The 25,502-nt window shown below is 41.6% G+C and overlaps 1 protein-coding gene across 1 annotated transcript; it reads right to left on the minus strand.

The window, feature by feature from the left end:
• Nucleotides 1–1,964: 1,964 nt before the first annotated feature.
• Nucleotides 1,965–10,015, minus strand: LOC142500887 (uncharacterized). Its single transcript, XM_075610194.1, has 5 exons — nucleotides 10,009–10,015; nucleotides 9,537–9,628; nucleotides 8,042–8,336; nucleotides 3,301–3,378; nucleotides 1,965–2,935 (listed from the first exon to the last, which is right to left on the minus strand). The coding sequence occupies exons 1-5, from the start codon at nucleotides 10,013–10,015 to the stop codon at nucleotides 1,965–1,967; spliced, it is 1,443 nt and encodes a 480-aa protein (XP_075466309.1).
• Between the last annotated feature and the right edge of the window lie 15,487 nt (nucleotides 10,016–25,502).

Below are 25,502 nucleotides of genomic sequence, written 5' to 3' on the forward strand. Positions count from 1 at the left end.
TGATAAAGTGAATCTTACTGAGGATTTAAAATTTCGCGCATGCCCAGGTTCTTGGTAATAAGGATACTTGGCTCTAATAAAATCATAGATTTGGCCCGTGTTGGCTTTGTGTCCCGACGCGGACAAAATCGCTTCTGCTATCATGAATTTGTATCCTTTGTGCGGATGCATATTTTTTAATAATTCATCAGCCATTGCAGATTAACAGAAAAGATGTCTGCAGTTCTCTGTTCTTTGCTCATAAGAATGAAACTGCTCAATTGCTGACTATTTGCTGTCTTTCCTTTTCAAGGTCATAAAAAGTATCAACTTGTACTCCTTGTTTGAAGCACCAATTGGATGTGTAGAAATAATTGGTTTCACGTTTGTGGTTTGTGATAGCCGTTTGTCAGACCAACATGTATCATTTTTTTATCTACTTTCTCACAACATTGCTAGACTTTTAATTAAGAAACATTGTGGGTTGAGGAAAAATAACAGCCATATAATGAAATACACACACACCTGCAAAAGTAAATGTTTTTTTTCCTCATAAATTTCTGTGTGTATTTGAAAGTCTGGTTAACTCCCTGTCTGCATCAGTTTAACTACGTGTCTATATGTATATATATATATATATATCTCTCTCCTAAATATATATATATATATATATATATATATATATATATATATACTGCTATATATATATATATATATATATATACTGCTATATATATATATATATACTGATATATATATATATATATATATATATATTACAATATGTCTGTAAAAACAAACTGTACATGTCTGTGTGTGTATATTACAACTTTTAAGGGCTTATATGTAAAGAGGGATTTTTATATTGGTGTGATTTATTTAAAGGTTAACATAATAGAGGATTAAACTTTTATGGCCTATTGCATTGACCTGTATGGTAAATGTGATTTACCATCAAAAAATGTATCTTTTTTATTTAGAAGGGCTGTAGTGTTAAAACCAATAATATATATATATATATATATATATATATATATAATACAGGAGTACACACAACATATTGATGCCAGTAAGTAGGCCTTGTATGAAACCTATTTAAATGGTGATAAACATGAGTGAATTAAGTAATAAAAATTTGTTTTAGGCCAATACTGTTATAGGCTCACAGGTACAGTAGTATAGTTCACAAACATTAGGCCTGTATTATTAAAATACTGTGTTTTCACAAGGAAGCATGAAGTGTATGTTTTTTGTAAATACATCTATACCAGTTTAGATAGTACTATATATACACACACACACACACACACACACACACACACACACACACACACACACACACACACACACACACACACACACACACACACACACACACACACACACACACACTGTGTGTGTGTGTGTGTGTGCATATATCCATACATACTACATATATATTAGTATACATTCAGAGATGTTCTTGAAACAAGAACACATAAATGATTAAAGGACAACATTACAATGGCCAAGCAAGGCAAAGGTAAGTAATATTTAACACATAATCCTGCTGTACACGGACAAGAAAGATGTTTGCAGTTAAATAGATGTGTGTTTTTAATTGCATGTGAATAATATGCACGTGCAATGATTACATCAAGTAACACACCCAAATACAATGTTTTGCAGGTAAGTCAATGGCAGATTCTCTAAACATAGCAACTGACTCCTGGTGGACCATTACTGAACAGACGATTAATACATCAATATTAATAACACTATTCATTAATTAGGACTGTTAACATTTCCAAAACTTCACGTGTACAAGAACATACTTGAAAGTTTGGAAACAACACAGTCTTCAGCATACATACAATATTAATTAGATAATCTGAAGTCAACAAAACAAGGCCAAACACATATTTAGTGAATTATACCATTTATTTTTTTTGTTCCTTTTGAGAGCAAGTAACAGGCCTGCTTGTTGTCTCTTGGATTTTCCTTTTTCATTTTGCAACAACTTTAGCCACAACAGAGCCACTTTGAGTGGCCTCTGGCACTTCACGGGCAGGGCTTGTGGCCAGTGACTCACCTACAGGGCTTTTGGCCAGTGACTCACCTACAGGGCTTGTGGCCAGTGACTCACCTACAGGGCTTTTGGCCAGTGACTCACCTACAGGGCTTTTGGGCAGTGACTGTTCACCGACAGGGCTTTTGGCCAGTGACTCACCTACAGGGCTTGTGGGCAGTGACTGTTCACCGACAGGGCTTTTGGCCAGTGACTCACCGACAGGGCTTGTGCCCACTGACACATGTGAGCAAGTTGGTAGACACTGCACAAGTGATGGTTGGTCTGTTTCATGTGTGTCTTTTTTTGTGTGTGTCCAAAAACTGGTCAGTAGTAACTGCTTGTGCTGTTTTGTTTTTGTCGCCTCCTTTGTAGGTGTCAGCTCCTGATTTTGTACAGATGGCAGCGGTAGGATGTCGTCAGGAACCTGCACAGCAATGTCTGCTACTTGACCGGTAACATTCGGACCTGGGGAATGAAGCTCAGATGCATGTGGTGAAAAATTACCAGCATGTAAAGATCCTGCCTGTGAGGTGTTGAAGTTGAAATGTGGTACAGTAGTCATTCTCAAGTAATTTGCTTGGGTTTGCTGAACAACTAATGCTTCGAATGAGGTGTTGATTTTTTGCAACTGTTTAGGCACTTCAATGAAGACTCTGTGGAGATGTGCCAATTGTGATATCGTTTCTTCCTGCAGTGCAATCATCCTTTCCAGCACTGTCATCAGATCAGAATGGCGACGATTTTCTGCTTCCACAATTTTTCCCTCAGAAGCTACTATTGCATCGTATGTGTTAGTTGATGGACGATTTGGCGGTATAACTGTTTCAATTGGAACCTCTTCATGGTCACTTGATTGTATTTCTGTGTCTATGGCGGCATCATCATCATCATCTTCATCATCATGTTCTAAAAATAAATGTACACATTATTAAATGGCATGTTAATCTCTGCTGTTTTACTATGTCATTATACTGTGTCATAAGTAACACCTAACATGTTTCCATACGTTTCATAACCTCACATTAAAATCTACCTTGACTTACGAATAATGTTTGGACTCAGTATGAAATATGAATGAATGAACACTTGCTCTAAACTGAGAACTCCTACATGATAGTTAACATCACTAACACAATACATGTTGCCTTACACTTCATTTTCACTGACACTAAGTAATCCTATTTAAAGAACATGTGCAAAACAAATAATGAACATGACAACATAACATATAGAAGTGCACATATTATATGGCCACCAACTGATACACTCACCTTCTAGGTGTGTTGAGCTGCATGACCCAGGTGAAGACACTTGTTCCGTCTCAGGTGACACATGTCCTCCAGGGGCAACTATATATAACAATAACATTAGTTGTACATTTACATGTGTAAATATTGAACAAACAGTTATTGTATGTTCTGTATTTATGAGTTCCTAACAGCATCAGTTCCTTAACCGAAAATGTGTGTGTGAAAGTGAACATAAATAGTTGTAATAACAATGTACATGCCTGTGTACTTATAACTTTTGAGTTCCCTAACATACAACATACTATGTTTCTGCAGTAATGCGTGAGGATAAATTGATTAAATTTGTACATAAAAATCATATGTTGTGTAGTCATATCAGTATCATAATGTACATAACTATCATGAGATGAACATTCACAATGGTTATCATGAAGGTGGTCATATTGCAAAAAGTTTTGTTTTTGGTACAGGATATGTGTGGTACATTAATAGAAGATGTGGCACACCTGAATGTGGCTGTCACTCAACAAGACAACACATGCAGTGTGTGATAATGTGTCGTTGATAGTAGTTCAACTATAGATATGAGTGAACTAATGTGTGACGTACGGTTTGATAACTAATGACTTGTTGGGGCATTTAGTAGCTAGAGTTAAGCTTTCAAATGAGTGTGATTAACTTCAGTTGTGCTAGTCAGGTTGTAAGAACGGTATTCCCTTCCCCAAAAACCCTAATCAGCCAGACCTTTCAATTACTTCAAACAGGTGAAAATGGTGTGAACTAAGTTGACCCTAAGATGACCCTGTAATTTGTGTGTGTGCTGAACCCCACCCCCTCTGTTGACGTGTATGCTGTGATGACATATTAATTGCAGCTGCTTTAACACAATGGTAGAGGAGCTAAATAGTCATCTGCAGTGTTTAAGTTATGAACACAATGACATAACATATGCTACGTGTGCCTCATTATGCTGTCTGTATATGACATAAAGCAAAAATGGACCTTTTCATAAACAACTATAGATGTGTTAGTGCAAGTGATGTTTGTAGGCCGTTGCATGCAATATATTTGATGCATGCTTAAAATAGGCAGTAATGTCGTGTTTGTAGGAGTAAAATAAATAAAATACACAATAATATTATACATATTTATGTTCTGTACCTGTAGCTAGTAATAATTTCTCATTAGCATGTGTTACACATGTGTACTACCCTGTTGTTCCCCATCTTCGCCCACCATCAATTGCTTCCACTGCAGCAATGCATTTTGGGAATTCACATGTAAATGACCACGCAATGGCACGTGCTATATTAGTTACTGCTTTTAGTAGGACTACAACATATATGTCTATTTTGAGATATATATATATACAGAATCAGACATATACATATATAGATGCAGGTATGCTTATATTGTGAAGACAGTATAAAAAGCAGCGGAAATATGCAAAATAACTGTAAGCAACGACACGCCTAGTACAGTAATATTTCTCACCTGGTGGAAATTGTGAGGGATAAATTCCAATATCACGGTCACCGGCCAAGCCCTCCACGACGACGGGAAGTAATTTTGCCCGAAGCAGCTCCTCCAATGGAGTTAATATCAGACGTTGTGGTGTTGGCCCACCTCCAGTGCCAGTAGCATGCACGCGATGGTCTTGTATTTTCTTTTTTTAATTTTGACCGAATATCGTCAAATCTCTTGCGACAATTATCCTTGACCCTGACACTATTCCCACACGCATTGACACCAATGACTATTGTGTCCCACATTTCTTTTTTGCTTGATAAACTTGTCCGCCCTTGAAAAACATAGAAAATATATGAAGTTAATTAATAATAATACAAGCAACAGTTTCCTACACTGCTACTGTAGCTGTTCCAAGAGATAGCAAACATGCTGTTTTAGGTGTAATATGTGAAGCACATGAGCATTCACTACTAAACCTAGACATGTAAGCAAGCTTGCATTCATATTGTATGCAGTTATGGCAAATTGAACGCCTGTGTTTAGTTGTCCTTGTAACGCATGATAAAAAGCTGTGTTTCCACAATAATTAACATAGATAGACATTCTGTACCCATATTTGCATATGAACAAAACTCAGATGACCTAGGATCACATGTATTTGAAGAATAAATGGAAAGGTACACTTACCTACTAAATGTCCATAGATACTGTCATAGTGCTCCAGAATCCCAGTGACAAGAGCTCTATTTTCCTGGTCATTGAAGCGAGGATTACGTGGCTTCTCCACACGTTTCTTCCGAGCAGGTTTAGGCTCAGAGCTTGGCTTGTGCTGACTGGACTCTCCTTCTTCCAATGGAAGAGACTCCAAAAGCTGGCAACTAGCAAGCACGCCACCACCAGACACCCCATCAGCAACTGTGCCACCAGCAGCACTCCCAGCACCAGCACTCCCACTCCCAGCAACAGCACTCGCACTCCTAGCACCAGCACTCCCACTCCCAGCAACAGCACTTGCACTCCTAGCACCAGCACTCACACTCCCAGCAACACCACTCACACTCCCAGCAACACCACTCGCACTCCTAGCAACATCACTCCCCTGAACAGTACGTTCACTCTGACGCGTACTCGCACGAGTAGCACTCCCACTCCCACCAGCATCACTCTTCCCACGCTTTGCGGGCATACTTACAGCACTCACAAAAAACAGACAACAAATGTACAGCCAATCACACGAAACACTTCCACATATAAAACAAGACAAAGATGTAAACAAAACAACAAAGGACAAAGCTCTCACAATACACAACAAGTCTCTCAGTCAATATGCAAATCTTAAATCACCCAGCTCTGTGCGTCTCTCTCTCTCTCACTCCCAACAACACAGAGAATGATTACCAGTACACGTTGCCTTTAAATATGGCGCGCTATCCAATACATGCTTGGTTCGCCTGATTCAGCAAGATTTGTGATTGGGCAACCTAACAGCACCCCGCCACGCACGCCGATACACCTGTGTGTGATCGGCAAATCTTCGTGAGAGTGGGCGGATTTGTTTTCGGCTTGATTTTGAATGTATTCGGCACTTACTGCATACGGAGAGGGAAAATCGCCAATAACATGACTAATCGGTAAGCTTGCCGATTTCACATATTCGTCGCTTACTGCATGAGGCCCTTAGTTCTTAGTTTCAAAATCCACACAAGGCTACTTAAATTGCATATTCGTTATCAGCGCAAAAGTGTTCTCAAGCATTGCTACATATGATTATAATTGATTGCTTAGACGCGTCACACTCAGGTAATATTATGATTGTTCCATCTCTAATCATACATTGGCCCCATGTATTCATAACCAACATCTGTGAAATAAAGCAAACACATTCTGTTTTAACATTGCACATGTATCTATCTTGCATCGTCATAACGCTTAGCACATATGAATATGATTGGCGATATTCACGCTGAAGTTACATATATGTTTCAACAGCAAGGATAAATGTCATCAGCCAGAAGAATTTTAAGTTTAAAATGCCGTTGTTCGCATTACTACTGATATGTGACTTTCGAGTCCTGAATACATAATAATGTGGGCGCACAAAGTGTGTTGCGCGCGCACGTCACTAATTTGTGTACTAAGTATTAGCGCATGCGCAAGATGATGTGTTTGCTGTGCGTACAAGACATGTCCCTCCATGCTGCTGCTGCTGCTAGCAGTACGCATATGATCGCGTAAGCTACATATATGGAAGATTAAAAAAGGAACTTATACAGACGTACATATATTAACGTTGTCAACTGACGTGTGTCCATGCCCAAAACGGACGCTCACCCAATGAGCGTAAACAAGACGCGTGAGGTCATGTTCACGCACCATGAAAGTCGCGCAAACACCCCTCCCACTGAATGAACATTGGCCTACAGCGCTGTGCACGCACCGCCCTACCAGCGTGTGTGCATGACAGACTGCACTGACCGTAACAATAAGCTACGGTCACAGCCAATACTGTGACACGCGCGCACGTCGGGTGGGGGGGGGGGTGGCGGCTCATCGGTAAACGTTGTCAGGACGCATTGGGACATGAGCACGTATCTACGTCACATGTCGGCGACACGTACATTGTTTTCATATGTTGAATGTTCAACAATGAAGTGTGTGTGTGTGTGTGTGTGTTACAGTTACTGTAACAGTTCTAACATTAGATTTTAATACCATTATAATGAGTTCATAATGAATCCGGCACCAATGTGTTGTCATGGATGTTAAAGTAGTCATTTGTAATAAGACTTATTATTTTTAGCTACTGTATATACTATAGCGACACATCGTATTCTAACATTTGCCCGTAATTGACCGGGGCTTTACTCCGGCTGGCGCTGAACTAGACCGCCGCGTCAGCCGCATCGCCACCGTGCACTCCGCTCCACTCGCGCGCATTTTTCTGTCCCTTCCCGACCCCCTGGCTGCTCCTGCTGTGCCCCTTCTGCTTCCCCGTAACCCCGCTTACCTCACTTCAACTTCAGGGGATGTCGGGGAAGCCGGGGAAGCCGGGCGCGCCACGTGACAGTGACGTCACAGTGACGCACGGACATGCCGCGTCACCACGCGGCCCGCACGCATACTGCCGTGGCGGCAGTGTTAGAATAAGATGTGTCGCCACTGTATGTAAGCATGTCAGCTATTTAACGCTTTATCCAGTCATTTGGCTACAAAATTGTGTATATTATGCAGATGATCCTGTCATATTTTTAACATATTATTAATGTAAAAGCATAATTAAATTTTTATTTACCATTATTGTAGACATCCATTTGCTCCAACACATCACTACAGTCAGGCACAGGCACATCAGCCATAGTTGAATCAATCGTGGAATCTTGATTAAGACACATCTCCGTGACACCGTCATATGGATCCGCAGTGGGTTGTTGAAACAAGACGGGCGGAGGTAGGTACAAATCTTCGTTGTTTTCATCCAAACACTCGTATTGTGCCTGTAAGTTTGGACAAATACTGTAGAAGTTATGTCCATCTTGCATCTCGTCTTGTTGAAGGGACGGTGCAGGTATGTCAGCAGACGTCACAGTCTGTGAGCGTTCAATGTTACTGTTAGTAGGCAAGAATAGGCTATTTAGCAGAAGATATGTTCCATTGTAATTTTAAATGAGGGAGCAACATGCCAGCAGCTATATCGTTCACCTTGTCTGTGTGGTACACGCTCAAAACATTCATTTGCGGATAAAGTGAAACGGACAGAAGTTTTCCAATTTCTTTGATTGGCTGCTTCTTTGAAGTCTGGATATGTTTCCCTGATAAAGGCATAGATTTCACTGACTGTAGCCTTTTTATCTATTTTTGACTCGATGGCTTCATAAATCATAAACTTGTAAGATTTTCGTGGATTGCTCTGCAATGTAGATGAAAGTGCCATGTCTTCTTCTCCTTTCGAGCGAACAGTGTGGAAGTGTAATGCATAAGCATGTTAGATGAATGTGAGAATTGAAACATTTTATCTTTGCACAGGCGTGAAACGCATAAGAGGAGGAGACTTTTGCACCCATACCTGTCTGCACCATGACGTGTCAATAAAGAAACTTTTTATTTTCACCGCTGCTGTCCTGTGGAGTCCTGTTGTTCCGCTGTGCTCTGCATTGCCGCATCCTGTGGTTACCAGAATATTTTCTTGTTACCTGGCACTATAGGGACTAGCCATACCTACCTACACGAGGGGCATGAAAATTAGCCTCAACATTGTATACACACAACGAGCATGATGGCATAAATAGATTACATGTGCGCTAAGTGTGTAGGTCTCCTACAGCAATCCCAACAGGTCTGACCTGTCCAAACGGGGATAAACAAATAATCATCTGTATACGCTGATATTACTCGGCTACTGTGTGTAACTCACCACAGCAAGCCAGACACCGAGCAAACAACAATCTATATTAGCATCTGCCCCACTATTAGACGCAACTACCGGCGGAGATGCAGCAATAACATACAGGCTATTAAAGTGACCTATAACAGTCTCGAAGCTAACTATCTTCTATCCATAAGCTACCAGGGGGCGTATGGTAGATCATATAGACCTTTCAGAGTCTATTTTTAAACACAGTATACTCAACCAAGTACGAGAACGTATACTGTTTTTATTACACTTTCACTGAACTTAATAAAAGTAAAGAAATACATAATTTGTTATACACATAAATATTTTTCTCCCCTGACCACTTTTATTCTATAAAGGTCTGCGGTGTGCCTACAAAGGGATTCTTTCCGTGTACCTCTCTAGATACACCCATTATCATTAATCCAGGAGTGTCAACAACTTCATGGTCACTTGAGTCAATTTCTCCGTGATCGGAAACATCTGGTTCTAAAAATAAAAACATAAATGAGCAACTCACATGGAACATTAACATTGTTTTATGCTATAATGATAGTTGTTCTGATAGTGGAACACATTAAATGTTGACATATTATGTTAAATTTATGTACAATAAAATTTGTAATCTTTTGCCCACAATTACGTGTCGAATCAGTGTGAATGATGAATGAATGAAAGATTGTTGTGACATCACAACGCCGAGTTGCTACTTGAAAACGCACAAAATACATGTTGTGTAATGAAACCTTACATCTCCTCTGTGTCATTAACTATTCATAAGTTCATCACATGTGAAACTCACATCTTTGAAACAATGTAATTAGCCATGGCAATGTACACATTATATGGTGTGTACGTCAAACACTCACCTTCCATTCTTGATGATGACATTGATGAGCCAGGTGAAGACACGTGTTCTGTCTGAGCTGGCACATGTGACACAGGAGTTGGCCCAGGTGACCCAGGAGCTGGCACAGGTGACACAGGAGCTGGTACAGGTGACACAGGAGCTGGCGGAGCAACTATATATTTTAAAAACAAAAGAAAGTTACTTAATGTGAATTATGTACACATGACAGTATCTGTAGTGGGAGTAGTGATGTTAAAATATCATCATTAATGAACGATACAAGAATCAAATGCTTAGGTGGATCTGTACATTATCCATCTTAAACCAAATGTACATGTTAACATGATGAAGATACATATTTTGGACAGCATACTACTTACATAGAATGTTAATGCAGATATGTATTAAGGTATGTGTCCTACTATTCACTGGTGTGTTCTACATACACTGCATATGTTAGCCATTATTACAGCCACAATAAGTGACATCACTGACATGAATTTCAACAATAATCTATACTTACAATTCTGAACATAATTGTTTAACATTGTACGATATTTATTACAAATGAGTATCACAATGTAGGAGTAGCAGGGGTGGCACGGAATGTGGGTGACACTTAGCACCACATGCAGTGTATCGCTCACAGATGCTACTGGTGTGAGAAGGTGGCGTATCAGTGACGTTACAATAGTTATTTAAAACACTAATGACTAAGCTACGTTGTAATATATAGTGTCATGTTTGGTGAAAGGAGTGATATAATTAGCATTTAAACTTAGTGTCATGAACTTTGCTTCACATTGTCAGCTTCTACCAGCTCTACCCCCTCCCCCAACACTTCACCCCACCATGACCCCATGAGCTGCCTCTTTTCCCCCCACAACCCCCTCTGTTCACCTCTATGCTATGATTACATATTAGTTGAAGTTGTTTAACACACAGGTACATGAGCGTAATTACAATATAAAGTGATCTATATATGAACACAATTTCATTCTATATGGTACATGTTGGTATTTATGCTCACATGAGGCAACATGAACGACAAACAGAGCATTAATTACCAATTAGGGAATGTGTTTGTGAAATTTTCTAATGTTCGCCTTTCACTTGAGAATATTCCAGGCAGGACTTTAATATGCAGTAAGGGCCTGTTTGGAGGCATTACATAGATACACAAATATATACATAGATTATATAAATATATAGATCGACAGATACATCAAAAAGTGAATGATGTTGTTTGAATCACATACACACTATTACCAAGAACACAGTGATGACACAAATGATTTTAATAAACGATGACTGCGGGTGTGTTTAGTGGGTATGCATGTTAACCCTGTGTGTGATCGAAGCCGTGACCATACTTGAAGCTTACACCTATACGTTAAAGATCAGGAATGATTTGTAAAATAAAAGATGCCAGTGTGTGCTATTTTCAATATCATTACACATAATCCCTTCCTGCTGTTCAAGTGGTGTGTGCGGTTTCAAGAAGTTGTAAGGCAAAATTGCAGAGCCAATACATGCAAATGAGCATACACATATAATATCTATCTATATAATATCAAGCGATATCTATATCAATATATATGAAGTATCATCACCAACCTGATATTATATATATATATATATATATATATATATATATATATATATATATATATATATATATATATATATATATATATATATATATATATACATACCATAATACTGAGTTAAGTTATGGTGAGTAAAAAAAGTGACAAAAACCCTCCACAGGAAAGCAAATATGCAAATACAACTGTATGCTCATCTGCATGTCTTAGGCAGGTCTGCAACCCCGCCTTTCTCCATTATCACCCAGAATACAGCACTTCCACTGCAGCAAGGGATTCTGGGAAATGACATGCAAATGAGCACACAGTGTCACTTTTTGCCTCAAAAACCATTTTTAACATGGTTTAACTTAACTCAGTATTATGGTATAGCCTATCCCATAGCCTCTTATGCATATCCAGTTAAAATCAACCCAACACTGATGAGACCCATCAAGGTCGAAACAGCTGTCTGTGGGTGGTTTTCTGGGTATGCACCTTAACCCTGGCTGTGCTCAAAGCTGTGACCATGGAGCAAGCTTAAGCCTATAGGGAACCATGTTAAAAATGGTTTTTGAGGCAAAAAGTGACACTGTGTGCTCATTTGCATGTCATTTCCAGAATTCCTTGCTGCAGTGGAAGTGCTGTATGCTGGGTGATAATGGGGAAAGGCGGGGTTGCAGACCTGCCTAAGACATGCAGATGAGCATACAGTTGTATTTGCATATTTGCTTTCCTGTGGAGGGTTTTTGTCACTTTTTTTACTCACCATAACTTAACTCAATATTATGGTATAGCCTATCCCATAGCCTCTTATGCATATCCAGTTAAAATCAACCCAACACTGATGAGACCCATCAAGGTCGAAACAGCTGTCTGTGGGTGGTTTTCTGGGTATGCACCTTAACCCTGGCTGTGCTCAAAGCTGTGACCATGCAGCAAGCTTAAGCCTATAGGGAACCATGTTAAAAATGGTTTTTGAGGCAAAAAGTGACACTGTGTGCTCATTTGCATGTCATTTCACAGAATCCCTTGCTGCAGTGGAAGTGCTGTATGCTGGGTGATAATGGGGAAAGGCGGGGTTGCAGACCTGCCTAAGACATGCAGATGAGCATACAGTTGTATTTGCATATATATATATATATATATATATATATATATATATATATATATATATATATATATATTTATATATACAGAGAGAGAGGGGTTTTGTATTAATAAAGGTATAAAATTTTGCACGGAAACTTGATGTTAACATTTTGATACGACACGTGTAGTACAGTAAGATTTGTCACCTGGTGGGAATTCATGTTCGTAGATTCCAATATCCCTGTCCCCTGGCAAACACTCCACGATGACAGGAAGAAATTTTTCACACATCTGCTCCTCCAATGGGGTTAACGTTAGAGTTGGTGCTGGCGGGCCGCCTCCAGTGCCAGAAGCATGCATCCGTTGTGCTTGTATTTTTTTTTTAGATTCGACTTGATATCAACAAATCTCTTCCTACAATTCGTCTGGCTCCTGACATGATTCCCATACGCAGACACAGCCATTGTAATTTGGTCCCACATTTCTTTCTTCACAGCTGAACTTGTCCGTCCTTGAAATACATAACAATTATGTTAAGTGAATATTTAATGACCAATACATACAAAATGTGCTAGCTGTTGAAAAAGATAGATAACATGCTGGTTTAATTTGAATATGTGTGGCACATGAGTATTACATTTATGTGGAGACATACAAAGCTAAGGAAGCTTGCGTGAATGTTGTATGAACCTATTAAATCACTTTTTAAGGATTATTAGGTTCGGTGTAAACTATGAAGGATTATGTTTGTAACAATCTACTATAATTGATAGATATTACATATTATTAGTTCTCTATTAACACATGTGACATCAGATAGGAGAAAAAGTTTGTGAACAGTCCTTGCAAAGATTGACTTACCTAATAAATGATAAAAGATTATACTCCATGACAATTACTTTCTCTTTGAAGATTATTTCTACATCCAGACCCAGGGCACGGCTATGGGTTCAAACGTCGCACCCACATACGCCAATATTTTCATGTCTAAATTTGAGTCTGAGAATGTATATCATCACCAATCCTTTGTGAATTATGGGCGTATGTGGGTGCGCTTCATAGATGACGTGTTTTTAATCTGGCAGGGTGATGTGCCATCTCTATCAAATTTTGTGTCTGATCTTAATATGGCCCACCCCACCATTGGATTTACCTGTGTACATGATCCAGTACAGATTAACTTTCTTGACACCACAATTAGTGTACACGATGGGAAATTAGAGTCGGATTTGTTTTCCAAACCGACGGACAGAAATAACTTACTACACTTCTCTAGCTTCCATCCTCCTGGAACCATTGTATCACTGCCGTATAGTCAATTTTTGCGCGCAAAGCGTATAATAAGCAGTCCATCTAAAATAAAGGAGGGCATGGATAAGATTCAGTCTAAATTTTGCTCCAGAGGTTATCCTAGGAAGATATTGTCCAACCAACGTATAAAAGCTGAAAGCTGGACACCCACGGGACAGGTTGTTTGTGAAAAAAGGAAATACTCCATTCCATTTGTTTCAACTTTCAATACAAATAGTGGTCAGATTAAAAATATCATACAACGACATTGGTCTCTCCTGAGCAGTGACCCAGTGTTGGCTCCTGCATTATCTGAACTTCCATTATTTTCATACAAAAGAGGAAAGAATTTTCAGGATCGCCTAGTTAAGGCGGACCTCGGGGGGACAACCACTAAACAAATGTTTCTTGGCACGCCGAAAATGGGTTGCTACAGATGCTGTAGCTGTACCCATTGCAATAATATTGTGGAGGGTCCCACTTTCCAAAACCCTGTCTCTGGTAAAATTTATAAAATTGGAGACTTCTATACATGCCTCTCAAAGGACGTCATATATTTAATCAAATGTCCATGCGGCAAGGGCTATGTGGGTGAGACCACCCAGAGGGTGAAGGACAGGATTGGACAGCATAAGGCGGCCATACGCAGATGTGACCCTGAAGCACCGGTAGCACATCATTTCACACAAGCTGGGCATACTGTGAGTCAACTGCGGTACCAGGTAATAGACGGCATTAAAATGGGGCGGCGTGGAGGCAATCTACACAAGATGTTGCTACAGAGAGAATCAAAATGGATAAGAACCCTTGGCACTATGACCCCATCGGGCATGAACAAAGAACTGAATATGGGTTGCTACCTCTGAACCAAAGTGCCCCCTACCGTCTTTTCCACAGTTGCCACAGAGTGATTCTCTGGCCCCATGGTCTTGTGATGCCTGGTACCCTTTACTAGTGTCTCTAGTGCCCCCTTTATTGGGGTATGTGTCTGTGGTGTTGGGTACCTGTGTCCTGCCGCCTGTGCGGATTGATCCAACTTTCGCCCGTGGTATGTGTCCCCCACCGCTGGCCTGACACCCTGGTTCTATATAGTTCCTTTATGATCTTGTCCTATGTTCAGGGTCCCCAATTACCCACCAGGTCATATTTTTATAGATTTAATGATCTATATATATATATATATATATATATATATATATATATATATATATATATATATATATATATATATATATATATATATATATATATATATATATATATATATATATATATATATATATATATATATATATATATATATATATATATATATATATATATATATATATATATATATATATATATATTAGCCTCTTTATACATTATTTGTTTGTGTGTTCAGCTCTTTTCATACATTGATTAGCATATGAGAGGACCAAATAATACTCTGCTTTAAATATGGTATGTTTTTATTTTCACCTATTTTAGGTAGCCCTTTGAGGGTAATCCTGTGGAGGTTCTAATATAGCTAATTATCCACACATCTAAATATGGTTTGGGATCGTACTGCATGCTGCCAGACTCCTATACTGCTGCATATCAAAAGATTCGTTTCTTCAAGCTCCAGAGGACAGGCACAGCGTCATTGAAGTCCCGTGGTTACCATGGTAACCCGATCTGTTTACATTTACAAGGAGGAAGGAGAGAGTGAGACAGCACTATGGACACCACCACCTGAATGCTATCAGGCTGATTGGAGCAACGCCCACAGCAGATGATGTCAGGATTCCCTTAAGAAGCCTCATGGACTGCACATTCACTGCAAACACCCTCTAGAGTGAGGAGCTGGCTCGTGGTCTGTGTGCCCTATTAACTAAGGACTGTCTGGTTTGCATTACTCCTGATTTGCCTCCTCTCTTTGCTGCTCTCTGATGTTCTCAGTTGTTGCTGGTTTACTAATACATAGTAGCTGTTTGCATGTATTTTTGTCCCTGAATATATCCATACAAAAGTGTTGTTGCTAGTTCACTAATACATTGTAGCTGTTTGCATGTAGTTTGTCCCTGAATATATCTATTTGAAAGTTAAACTGTGGACTTATTTTGCCAATTAGTTTAGGGATATTGTATGTGTATCTAATCAGAATATTATTTAGAATTTGTGGAGGGTCTTCTATTGTTTTTACTTGGGGTCAGTTCTGTTGTTGTGGGTTTGGGGTGAGGGAAGTACCCTCTTGTCCCCTTGGGACTGAGGGGAACGGGCCTGACGAAGGGACAAGTCCCGAAACGTTGCCCCCCTATATTCCCCCGTTGTGACCCACTTTTTTTGTTTCCTTTGTTCCCCTTCCACCATTCACCTCACTTTCCCTTTGTTGCCCCATCCTACTTTTCCTTTATCCCTTATCCTCCTGTACATCCTATATATGGCCCTACTTATATGTTGTCTGTTTGCCTAGTGTGGCGTAGTCAGTTGTTTGACTTATTTGTGCACTGATTAAATTTTCAAATTGGTTATATACCAGTGACTTTGTATCTATTATTAGGGTGTGCTGGATTTTCTTCAGTACTTTACCTAATAAATGGCCATACAGATGGTCATAGCGCTCCAAAATCCCTGTCACAAGAACTATGATTTCCTCTTCATTGAAACGAGGATTACGTGGCCGCTCCACATTTTTCTTCTGACCTCGTCCAGCCACAGAGCTTTGCTGCTGCTGACTGGACTCTCCTTCTTCCAATGGAAGAGACTCCAAAAGCGGACCACCACCAAACACCCCACCACCAGACACCCCCCCACCACCACCAGACACCCCCCCACCACCACCAGACACCCCACCAACACCACCAGACACCCCACCACCACCAGCACACGCACTCACAGCAACACCACTTGCACTCACAGCAACACAACTGCCCTGACTCCCACGTTCACTCAGATGCGTACTCACACGACTACCAGTACCACTCACACCAGCATCACTCCTCCCACGCTTCTTGGCCATACCTATAACACTCACAAAGAACAGGAAAGAAATGTAAACACAATCGCACACAACACTTACAAACTGACAACAACAAAAAGATGTTAACAAAACAACACTGGACAAACCAATCACAATACACAGCATCTCTCTCTCTGTCAATATCAAATATTCAAATCGCCTAGCTCTGTGTGTCTCTCTCTCTCTCCCAACAACACAGAAAATGAATAGAAATACAGTGTTACGCCGATGCTCGCCACAAACCGGGACCAGACCGCGGGGCTGAGGTGGGGTTACATTATCACCGACCTTAGTCCGCGCAGACTGATCCGGAGTGCGCAGTTCGTAGTCATACATCGCAGGGTCAGGATTGGAGAAGGCAGCATCGTCGTTATTGAAGCCAAAGTCGGGGTAGGAGAAGACAGGACAATCGATGGCCAAAGCAGGGTCAGGATAGAAGACATCCGGGTGGTCGTAGTCGTAGCAAGGAATCGGCAACAAGCAGACAGGAGTTCCCCGCTTCAGCTTAGGAGCGTGAGCGTGGGAGTGGCTTCTGCGCGAGGAGCGGCCTCGGCCCATGACGCCGATCTCAGCAGGAGGAGACAGCAGGCTGGCCAAAGTTCACCACAGGGCAGCGTCGGGGAGAACCAACGCTTCAGCGCAGAAGTCCAAGGCAGGCCACTGCAAGGGGATAGCAGCAGGCCGCAGGAAAGGAAGGGTAGCCACTGCTAGGAGGGAATGCAGCAGGTACCGGTGCTGGCAACAAGCTTCAGCACAGGAGAAAGAACAGGCCTCTGGATACTCAGGAACTTGGAAGGTAAGAACGCTAGGAGAGAGGCCTGGGGCGGTTTGTGGCAGAGACAGTAACGTCCAGGTAGGAGATTATGCTTGGCACTGTTTCAGTGCCAACGCCCAGGATATAAAGGGCGGAGATCCAATCACAGGAGGAGGTTGTGTGAGTATTCTTCCAATGATGTAGCTCAGGGCAGAAGCTGCAATGAAAAGCAGCACATGTGCCATAGATTGCCAGAGGAAACTTTTGCAACTGCAGAAGTCTGCAAAAGTTATAATCAAAGCCAGGAGTGGATTCCTTACAGTACCCCCCCTTCAGGTGAGAACTCCGGACGAACAGGGTCCATCACAGATTTGGGGGACATGGAGTTGTTTCTAAACCTCCTTAGGCAAGAGGTGGCGTTGAAAGCCCACGATTTGCTGGGATTCTTTACAGTACCCCCACCACTAGGTGAGAAGCCTGGGTGGACAGGACCATTCATAGGTCTGGGAGACATCGAGTTGTTCCTGAAGTGTCTCAGGCGAGATTTAGGTCCAAAATCCAGGTGTACATTGGCGAGTGCCGCATAAGACAATGGTGGCACTGCGGTTTTTGGTACATGGGCAATGGGACCAGGGGACTCCAGAATAGGGACATCAGAAGGGCCGCAGCCAGGTATCCGGTGCATAGTAATAATCCAAGAATACGGAACACAGGACACTGATTGTTGGACAAAAATGACATTGGGGAATTCGGGGCAGACAATGGCCTTGGTGGAATCAGCATGTAAGAAGTTGCGAGAGTCTTTAGCTCCCAAGGAATTCAGTGTGGTGGTTAGCGAGGGTATAGGGCGGGCGGGTTCACTGCAAGATATTGGAGCAGTAGTCTTGATACGAACCAGGCTTGTAATCCCAAGCAATTCGAGAGAGCTGGTAGTAGTGTTTACGTAATTGTTGGTTGTGGTACATGCAGTTGCAGGATCCGCCTCCTTTGGCCTCTGAAGTTTGGGGGGAATCAAATCCAAAGTTATGGTTATGGCGAAGGGCATAGTAAGCATCACGGAGACAGTAGGGGACAGCACGTCCAAACCCATAGTGGGGCCATCAAGAACAGGATGGACGCCTCAGGCAAAGCAACGAGGTCCAGCATGAGTGTCCTCGTCCTAGAGAATGAAGACATGCAATCCAGAAAGGGCACTTCAGACACCGCACAGAAACCTGCGAGTACAGACTCTGTTTGAAAGGTGAGAAAACAGATCTTATCCGAGAAAGCAGGAAGTCGGTTAAACGGTGTAACAGGCTTAGGAATAGAAGTCTTGGGGTTAATGCTGGGTACTTCCAACACAGAGAAGGAAAACAGTGAACTAGAGCTTGGCTTAGGGGTGGAGGTCCCAGGTACCCAGGTCTCGCATGATACTGTGGGAGAAGCAATGCGAAATATTACTGTTTTAAACATAGGGTTCTTAACATCGGTAGTTCCAGGCACCTCCCTGAGAGGTAACCCTAGTTTTGCGACAGGACAGTCGATAGTAAGTACCCCAAGTATTGTGGGAGACACAGAGAAATACAAGTCCATCTTAAAGACGGGGTTTTTTGAAAAAAGGGACACAGCGGGTATTACTGAAAGTTCCAAATGCGATACCCCAGAGTTTGTGGTAGTAGACATACAGTCAGTAGTGTAGTAGTGTACTGCACCGACACACTTTATTCGAGCAAATACCCAGTATGTACCTGGCAGATACCTGGAATGCGCCGCTCCTCACCTCTGACAAGCCCCGTTGCGTTTGCCTTACCAGCCTGGGTTCATGCCTGGCTGACGGGCGGCTGATCTGTTAAATGATAATGATTAGGATTTAATAGGCTGCAATGCTTCGCGTGTCTACCAGATGGCATAAATTCATGAATTGTAATGCAGTATATATATATATATACTGTGCAGTATTGCAGCCAGCGGGAATAAAATGCTTCAATCCCTGCCTGGAAAATACCTCAATGCACTCGGGCAGAAAACAGTCACAAACCTCAATACACCCGGGTATACCCGAATTCGTGGGACTAGCCGAGCTCGAATAAAGTGTGTCGCCAGTGTATGCTGTGGGCGAATCAACGTGAAACAGTATTATTAAAGGAGTGGGCATCCCAGACTTAAAGTCATCTTTAATCAACCCGGAGGCTGTGGCATGATCCGTGAAAGAAGCTGGGGTAGACTCTTCAATAGAAACAAGGGACATCTTGCTAGTCACTGAAGTGGGTGATTGAGAACCAGCAGGAACGGAACTAGCTACTGTAATGAAATCAGATAGCATTGCGCTTGTTTCAGAATTAGATCCCAGAGAATCCCTAGTGAGGGCATCAGACTCCATGGGAAACTCAGTGACAGGGGTCTTGGAACCAATTAAAGGAATTGCAGGTATCACAGACTTAATAGGAGAAATACCTTGCAAAACAGAAATTTTAGTAAAGGTGATAGGCATAACAGATAGGAAAAACAGAAGTAAGCTAGAGAAGGTTGCTTCTACAACAGAAGATTTGGAAGCGGCAGAGCTTAACTCAGCGGCTGCTGGAGAACTTTTAGCTACAGTGAGAAGGGACTGCAGGTTTACAAAATCAGGGATAAGGGAAGTTTCAAACTTGAAAACCTGATCCTCCAAATAGGAGTACCCTAACTTTAATTGTACTAAGGGAGCAACAGCAGATACGCTGATCACAGAAGGGGTCACTTGGAAAGGGACATAATATGTACTGTTCGCATTAAACCCTAGGATTTGAGAAGAGGAGAACACAGACTGTGCAAATGGGGCAACCACGACTGTGCTGGTCTCTGAAGTGGGTATTTGGGAAAGAGTGTCTGGGACATCAGAAACGACAACAGATTCCACGAAAAGGGGTCTATGCTCAGAAGCAGGGGTCTCAGCTCTCTGAGTGACAGACGGGGTCAGTGAAATACCTAGGAGTAGGGATTCTGCGAACAGGTTTAGAGAAACAAACGGCTCCAGAATACTCTTAACTGGAGCCAGTATTTTTGCCGAAAGTTCAGGGGGCGTAGCCCCGAGAATTTTAGCTGAGTCAGGGGACATAAGGGGTTCATCCTCTGAGGCTAAGGAGGTCTCCCTGACTGACGGACTACAGGGATTTACCAAGGGAGGTTCATAGGGCTGACCTGTAGGGGTTAACATAGGAAAAACCTCAAGGGTTAAATTACTCTGTACCTGAGAATCAGGGAAATAGAAGCTAGTCTCTGAGAGTGGGGTCATAGGGGTTCTGCCTCTTGCCCTAGGGACCTAACATTAAACTGCGGAATACTAGGGTTAGCAGTAGGGACCTCACATAGCAGACTAGCAGGGGTCAAAACAGAAAAAACCTTGGGAACAGAGCTTAGAATTTTTGGGTTAGAAAAAGAGGGCAAACAGGATTCATTCTCTGGTGCTAGGGAAGACACACTGACCTGGGGAATGCAGGGATTTACAGTGGGGGACTCATAGGCCTGACTAGCAGGGGTTAAGACCAGAATAACCTCAGGGACAGAATTTAGGGAGGTTAACTCAGGATTAGGGAGCATAGCAGCTTCTTCCTTAGTGGGCAGCGACAGAGAGATGGTTTGGCCATTCTTAGGAGAGGGAGGTACCCCCACAGGTTTAGCAACAGGACTGGCAGCATAGGAGATCTGCCAAGCAGCAGCGTAGCTGGTAAGGAGGGGGTCCTGTTCTTTTATGCAAATGTCAAGTGTTAAGGAAAGTACATGGAGTATATCCTGATATTGATCCAACATGAGGAGGGCGCCCTGTTGTACTAGATGAATGTCCAGTGATGAGGCCAGGGCATAGAGTGCCTCTTGGGCGTCGGCCAGTTCCATAGGGTACACGTTATCCCAGGTTAAAGGAGAATCAGGGGAGCGTATACAATCAGCTAGAGACCGTTTTAAGTCCTGGATGCAGCAAGCCTTAAGAAAGAGATCACAACGGCATTGTCTTTGCAAAGGGGTTAAATCTTCATACGTATACAGGTCTTCAATCAAGGCTATTATTTCACACAGATACTGGCCTTCATAGTGGGACTGGTACGCAGGCCGGGACATAACTTCAGTTGGAAAATTGCCTACCCCCGCCACGGCGCGGTCCGGTTTTTGTTGGCCGAGCATACTGTTACGCCGATGCTCGCCACAAACCGGGACCGGACCGCAGGGCTGAGGTGGGGTTACATTATCACCGACCTTAGTCCGCACAGACTGATCCGGAGTGCGCCGTTCGTAGTCGTACATCGCAGGGTCAGGATTGGAGAAGGCAGCATCGTCGTTATTGAAGCCAAAGTCGGGGTAGGAGAAGACAGGACAATCGATGGCCGAAGCAGGGTCAGGATAGAAGACATCCGGGTGGTCGTAGTCGTAGCAAGGAATCGGCAACAAGCAGACAGGAGTTCCCCGCTTCAGCTTAGGAGCGTGAGCGCGGGAGTGGCTTCTGCACGAGGAGCAGCCTCGGCCCATGACGCCGATCTCAGCAGGAGGAGACAGCAGGCTGGCCGAAGATCACCGCAGGGCAGCGTCGTGGAGAAACAACGCTTCAGCGCAGAAGTCCAAGGCAGGCCACTGCAAGGGGATATCAGCAGGCTGCAGGAAAGGAAGGGTAGCCACTGCTAGAAGGGAATGCAGCAGGTACCGGTGCTGGCAACACGCTTCAGCACAGGAGAAAGAACAGGCCTCTGGATACTCAGGAACTTGGAAGGTAAGAACGCTAGGAGAGAGGCCTGGGGTGGTTTGTGGCAGAGACAGTAACGTCCAGGTAGGAGATTATGCTCGGCACTGTTTCAGTGCCAACGCCCAGGATATAAAGGGCGGAGATCCAATCACAGGAGGAGGGTGTGTGAGTATTCCTCCAATGATGTAGCACAGGGCAGAAGCTGCAATGAGAAGCAGCACATGTGCCATAGATTGCCAGAGGAAACTTTTGCAACTGCAGAAGTCTGCAAAAGTTATAATCAAAGCCAGGAGTGGATTCCTTACATACACGCTGCCTTTAAATGGGCTGCTCAATCAAAAACATGCTTGCATCGCCAGATTCAGAAAAAAGTTCAATTGGCGAACATAACACGCCCTCGCTATGATCGCCGATACACCCGTGTGTGATCGGCAAATCATCGCCATAGTGGGAACAAATGTTTTCGGCTTGATTGGCCAGGGATTCGGCCCTTATTGCATACGGTGAGGGAAAATCGGCAAAATCATGCCGATCGGGAACACTTGGCGAATGCATTTTTTCGGCGCTTAGTGTATGAGGCCCTATATTCCTTCCCTTGTCGGAGGGTTTGATAACTATATCAGAACTCTGCTGGGTTCTCTTAGGGCTGTCTGTTCGTTAATTGACAGGTTTCAAAGTTAACATTTATAGCGCTCAAACATGGGGCGACTCTGACCTCTTCGACTGAAAATAATATTAAATACACTAAATAGATGACATTTTATACAGTCAAACATAAAGTTTTCATTATTAAGAAGTGCTACTCAAACTTCCTTTGTCTCCTGCAAAAGGTTTTGTGCACATGTTCATGTTTGTGATGCACTTTCTAGAATAGTGTCTATCAGTTTATTACACATTTCAAAGAGATAGAAAGGTCATTCAGATTGACCAGCAGTCTGTATTCCTGAGCATGAATCTCAAGCAGCATTTTCAGACGTCCAAAACAATATTCAATGTCTTTCACAGCAACTTATCTACATGAAGACTTTTTGTTTCCAATTTGTTGTTGTTTCCAAAGAAAAATAATTTAGACAAGTCTTTATCAGCATATACCATTTACCAGCATTCATTTTTACCAATGAATATTGTGCTCTTCATGATGGAGATTCAAACATACAGTAGTTTTAAGATTAAGCTCATCTTTATTTTAATCAGTATGGAGATGCAGTGACTTAGTGACTGGCACTGACTGTAAACATTGCAACTGACTGTGTTTGAATCAGAGAAACTAGGTTCAAATCCCATTGTCATCTCATTGTGACCTTGGGCAAGTCACTTTACAGTATCTCCCTGTGCCTCAGGCACCAAAACATAGATTGCAAGCTCTTCTGGGCAGAGACAGTGTCTGTAAAAATTTCTATGTGCTGTGTACCATGCACTATACTGTCATTGTGAAGCACTTTGAGTCCCATTAGGAGAAAAGCACTATATAAAATAAAGTTATTATTATTATTATTATTATTATGTAAACAAAAAGAGCACAACATGATGGGCTTTGGAAAGACTTGCCTTCTTGTTAATAACCAACTGCTGACACCCCATTAACTTCTCATGTTTATCCTGATTCACTTTCAAATTAATTGTTCTATTCTGTCAGAGATTTAAAATTGAATTAAATACTTGTATGTTTGTATAATTATATTTATATACAGTAGAGAAACAGTTTATACTGTGCTTCACAAAACGACGGGGATAAGCCCAACAGGTAAATGACAACACAAGGCGCTGTCTCAAAGAGCTTTAACTCAGGGAGTGTTAGGACCTGCTACTGGTCATGCCTTGAAGTGGCAGCAGGCTTAAGACGCTTTGGCCAAAGTGTTGAACTAAATGACCCTTTTTCAAGAGAATATATAGGTATTGCACTGTGTATTTTGTCACATTGAAAGTAGCTTTGGGCATCTTTGTTTGTTTTTTGCTTTCTCAAAGAGTTTACAATCTAAGTGGTATGTTGGGAGGCTTACACACAGAAGGAGTAAATGTGCATTATTAAAAGTGCATTCAGGGAGATCAAGGGAATCTGGACTGAGTTTAAGAGGCATAAATAATTTAATATAAAGTGAATTTTCAGCTAGGCTTCGAATGCTGAAAGTGAAGGTGCTTGATTGAGTGGAAGAGCATTTCATACAGTAGGTAGGGAGAAGTTAGTGAGAAAGGTTTAAGACTGGAGAGAGTTATAGAGGTAAAAGGTGCAAAGATGTGACAACTTTTGGTTGAGCTTAAGAGGTGAGTAGGGGTACGACAGGAGATGAGAGTTGAGATATATGGAGGTGCAGAGGAGTGTGGAGCCATAATAAAAATGTGCAGAATACTTTCTAGTTCCAGGAAGATTGGAACAAAACCTGTTGGATATAATTAATTGAAAAAAATAATTCTTTAAAAGGGAGTTTCTAAAGAAAAAGGTCCTATCGGTCGCTTCGACGAAAATGGAATAAGCCCCTTAGATGTTTTTATATTTGAAATTCAAAGACAGAGCGTTTACAGAAAATCCACACAAAATAGAAGATTTGTAAGCAACATTTTAATGAGAAATGTTTCTGATTTCACCAGACACTGTTTAAAGTAATGCAAAATGTTGTTATTCATCAAAATAAAGGAAAGTGGATATCATGTAAAGCATGTTTTACATTAAAGGACACATTGCTCAAGGTTACAAAAAGTGCAGTAAATATAGCATTTCTAATTCTAATGGATAAACAAGAACACTGAAATTAAAGGGTCAGCTGTTTTAGCAAGCCATCTGTATATACATTGGAGTGCATCCAGTATGTATAAATTAGTAAAATAAATGGATATAAATAATGGCCTAATTGTTCTTCCCTGTGATGTGGAATAGCCCAGTGGCAAGTCATTCCTGAATGTATTTCTTGAATTATAATATTTTCCTGAGATCGATTGATTGGGCCATTATTTTACAATGTACACTTTTAGTATACATGTTATTCTTATTACTAGCAATAGTATTATTATACTGTAGTTAGCAAAAAATATATTTTTGGATTATTTTTATAAATACCATAAAACATGGAATTAACTCACAGATAATTTGTATGTACTGTACATGAGTTTTGGAAAGTGTATAAGC

This window comes from Ascaphus truei, chromosome 1, assembly GCF_040206685.1.
Source record: "Ascaphus truei isolate aAscTru1 chromosome 1, aAscTru1.hap1, whole genome shotgun sequence".
In the NCBI taxonomy this organism is placed as follows: Eukaryota; Metazoa; Chordata; class Amphibia; order Anura; family Ascaphidae; genus Ascaphus; species Ascaphus truei.

Bases quoted from the DNA above. Each gene is read 5' to 3' on its own strand.
- LOC142500887 (XM_075610194.1), bottom strand. The intron at 3,379-8,041 runs GTAAATAAAAAT...TGTTATATATAG, and splicing joins AATGGATGTCTACAATAATG to TTGCCCCTGGAGGACATGTG. The intron at 2,936-3,300 runs GTGAGTGTATCA...ATTTATTTTTAG, and splicing joins CAGCTCAACACACCTAGAAG to AACATGATGATGAAGATGAT.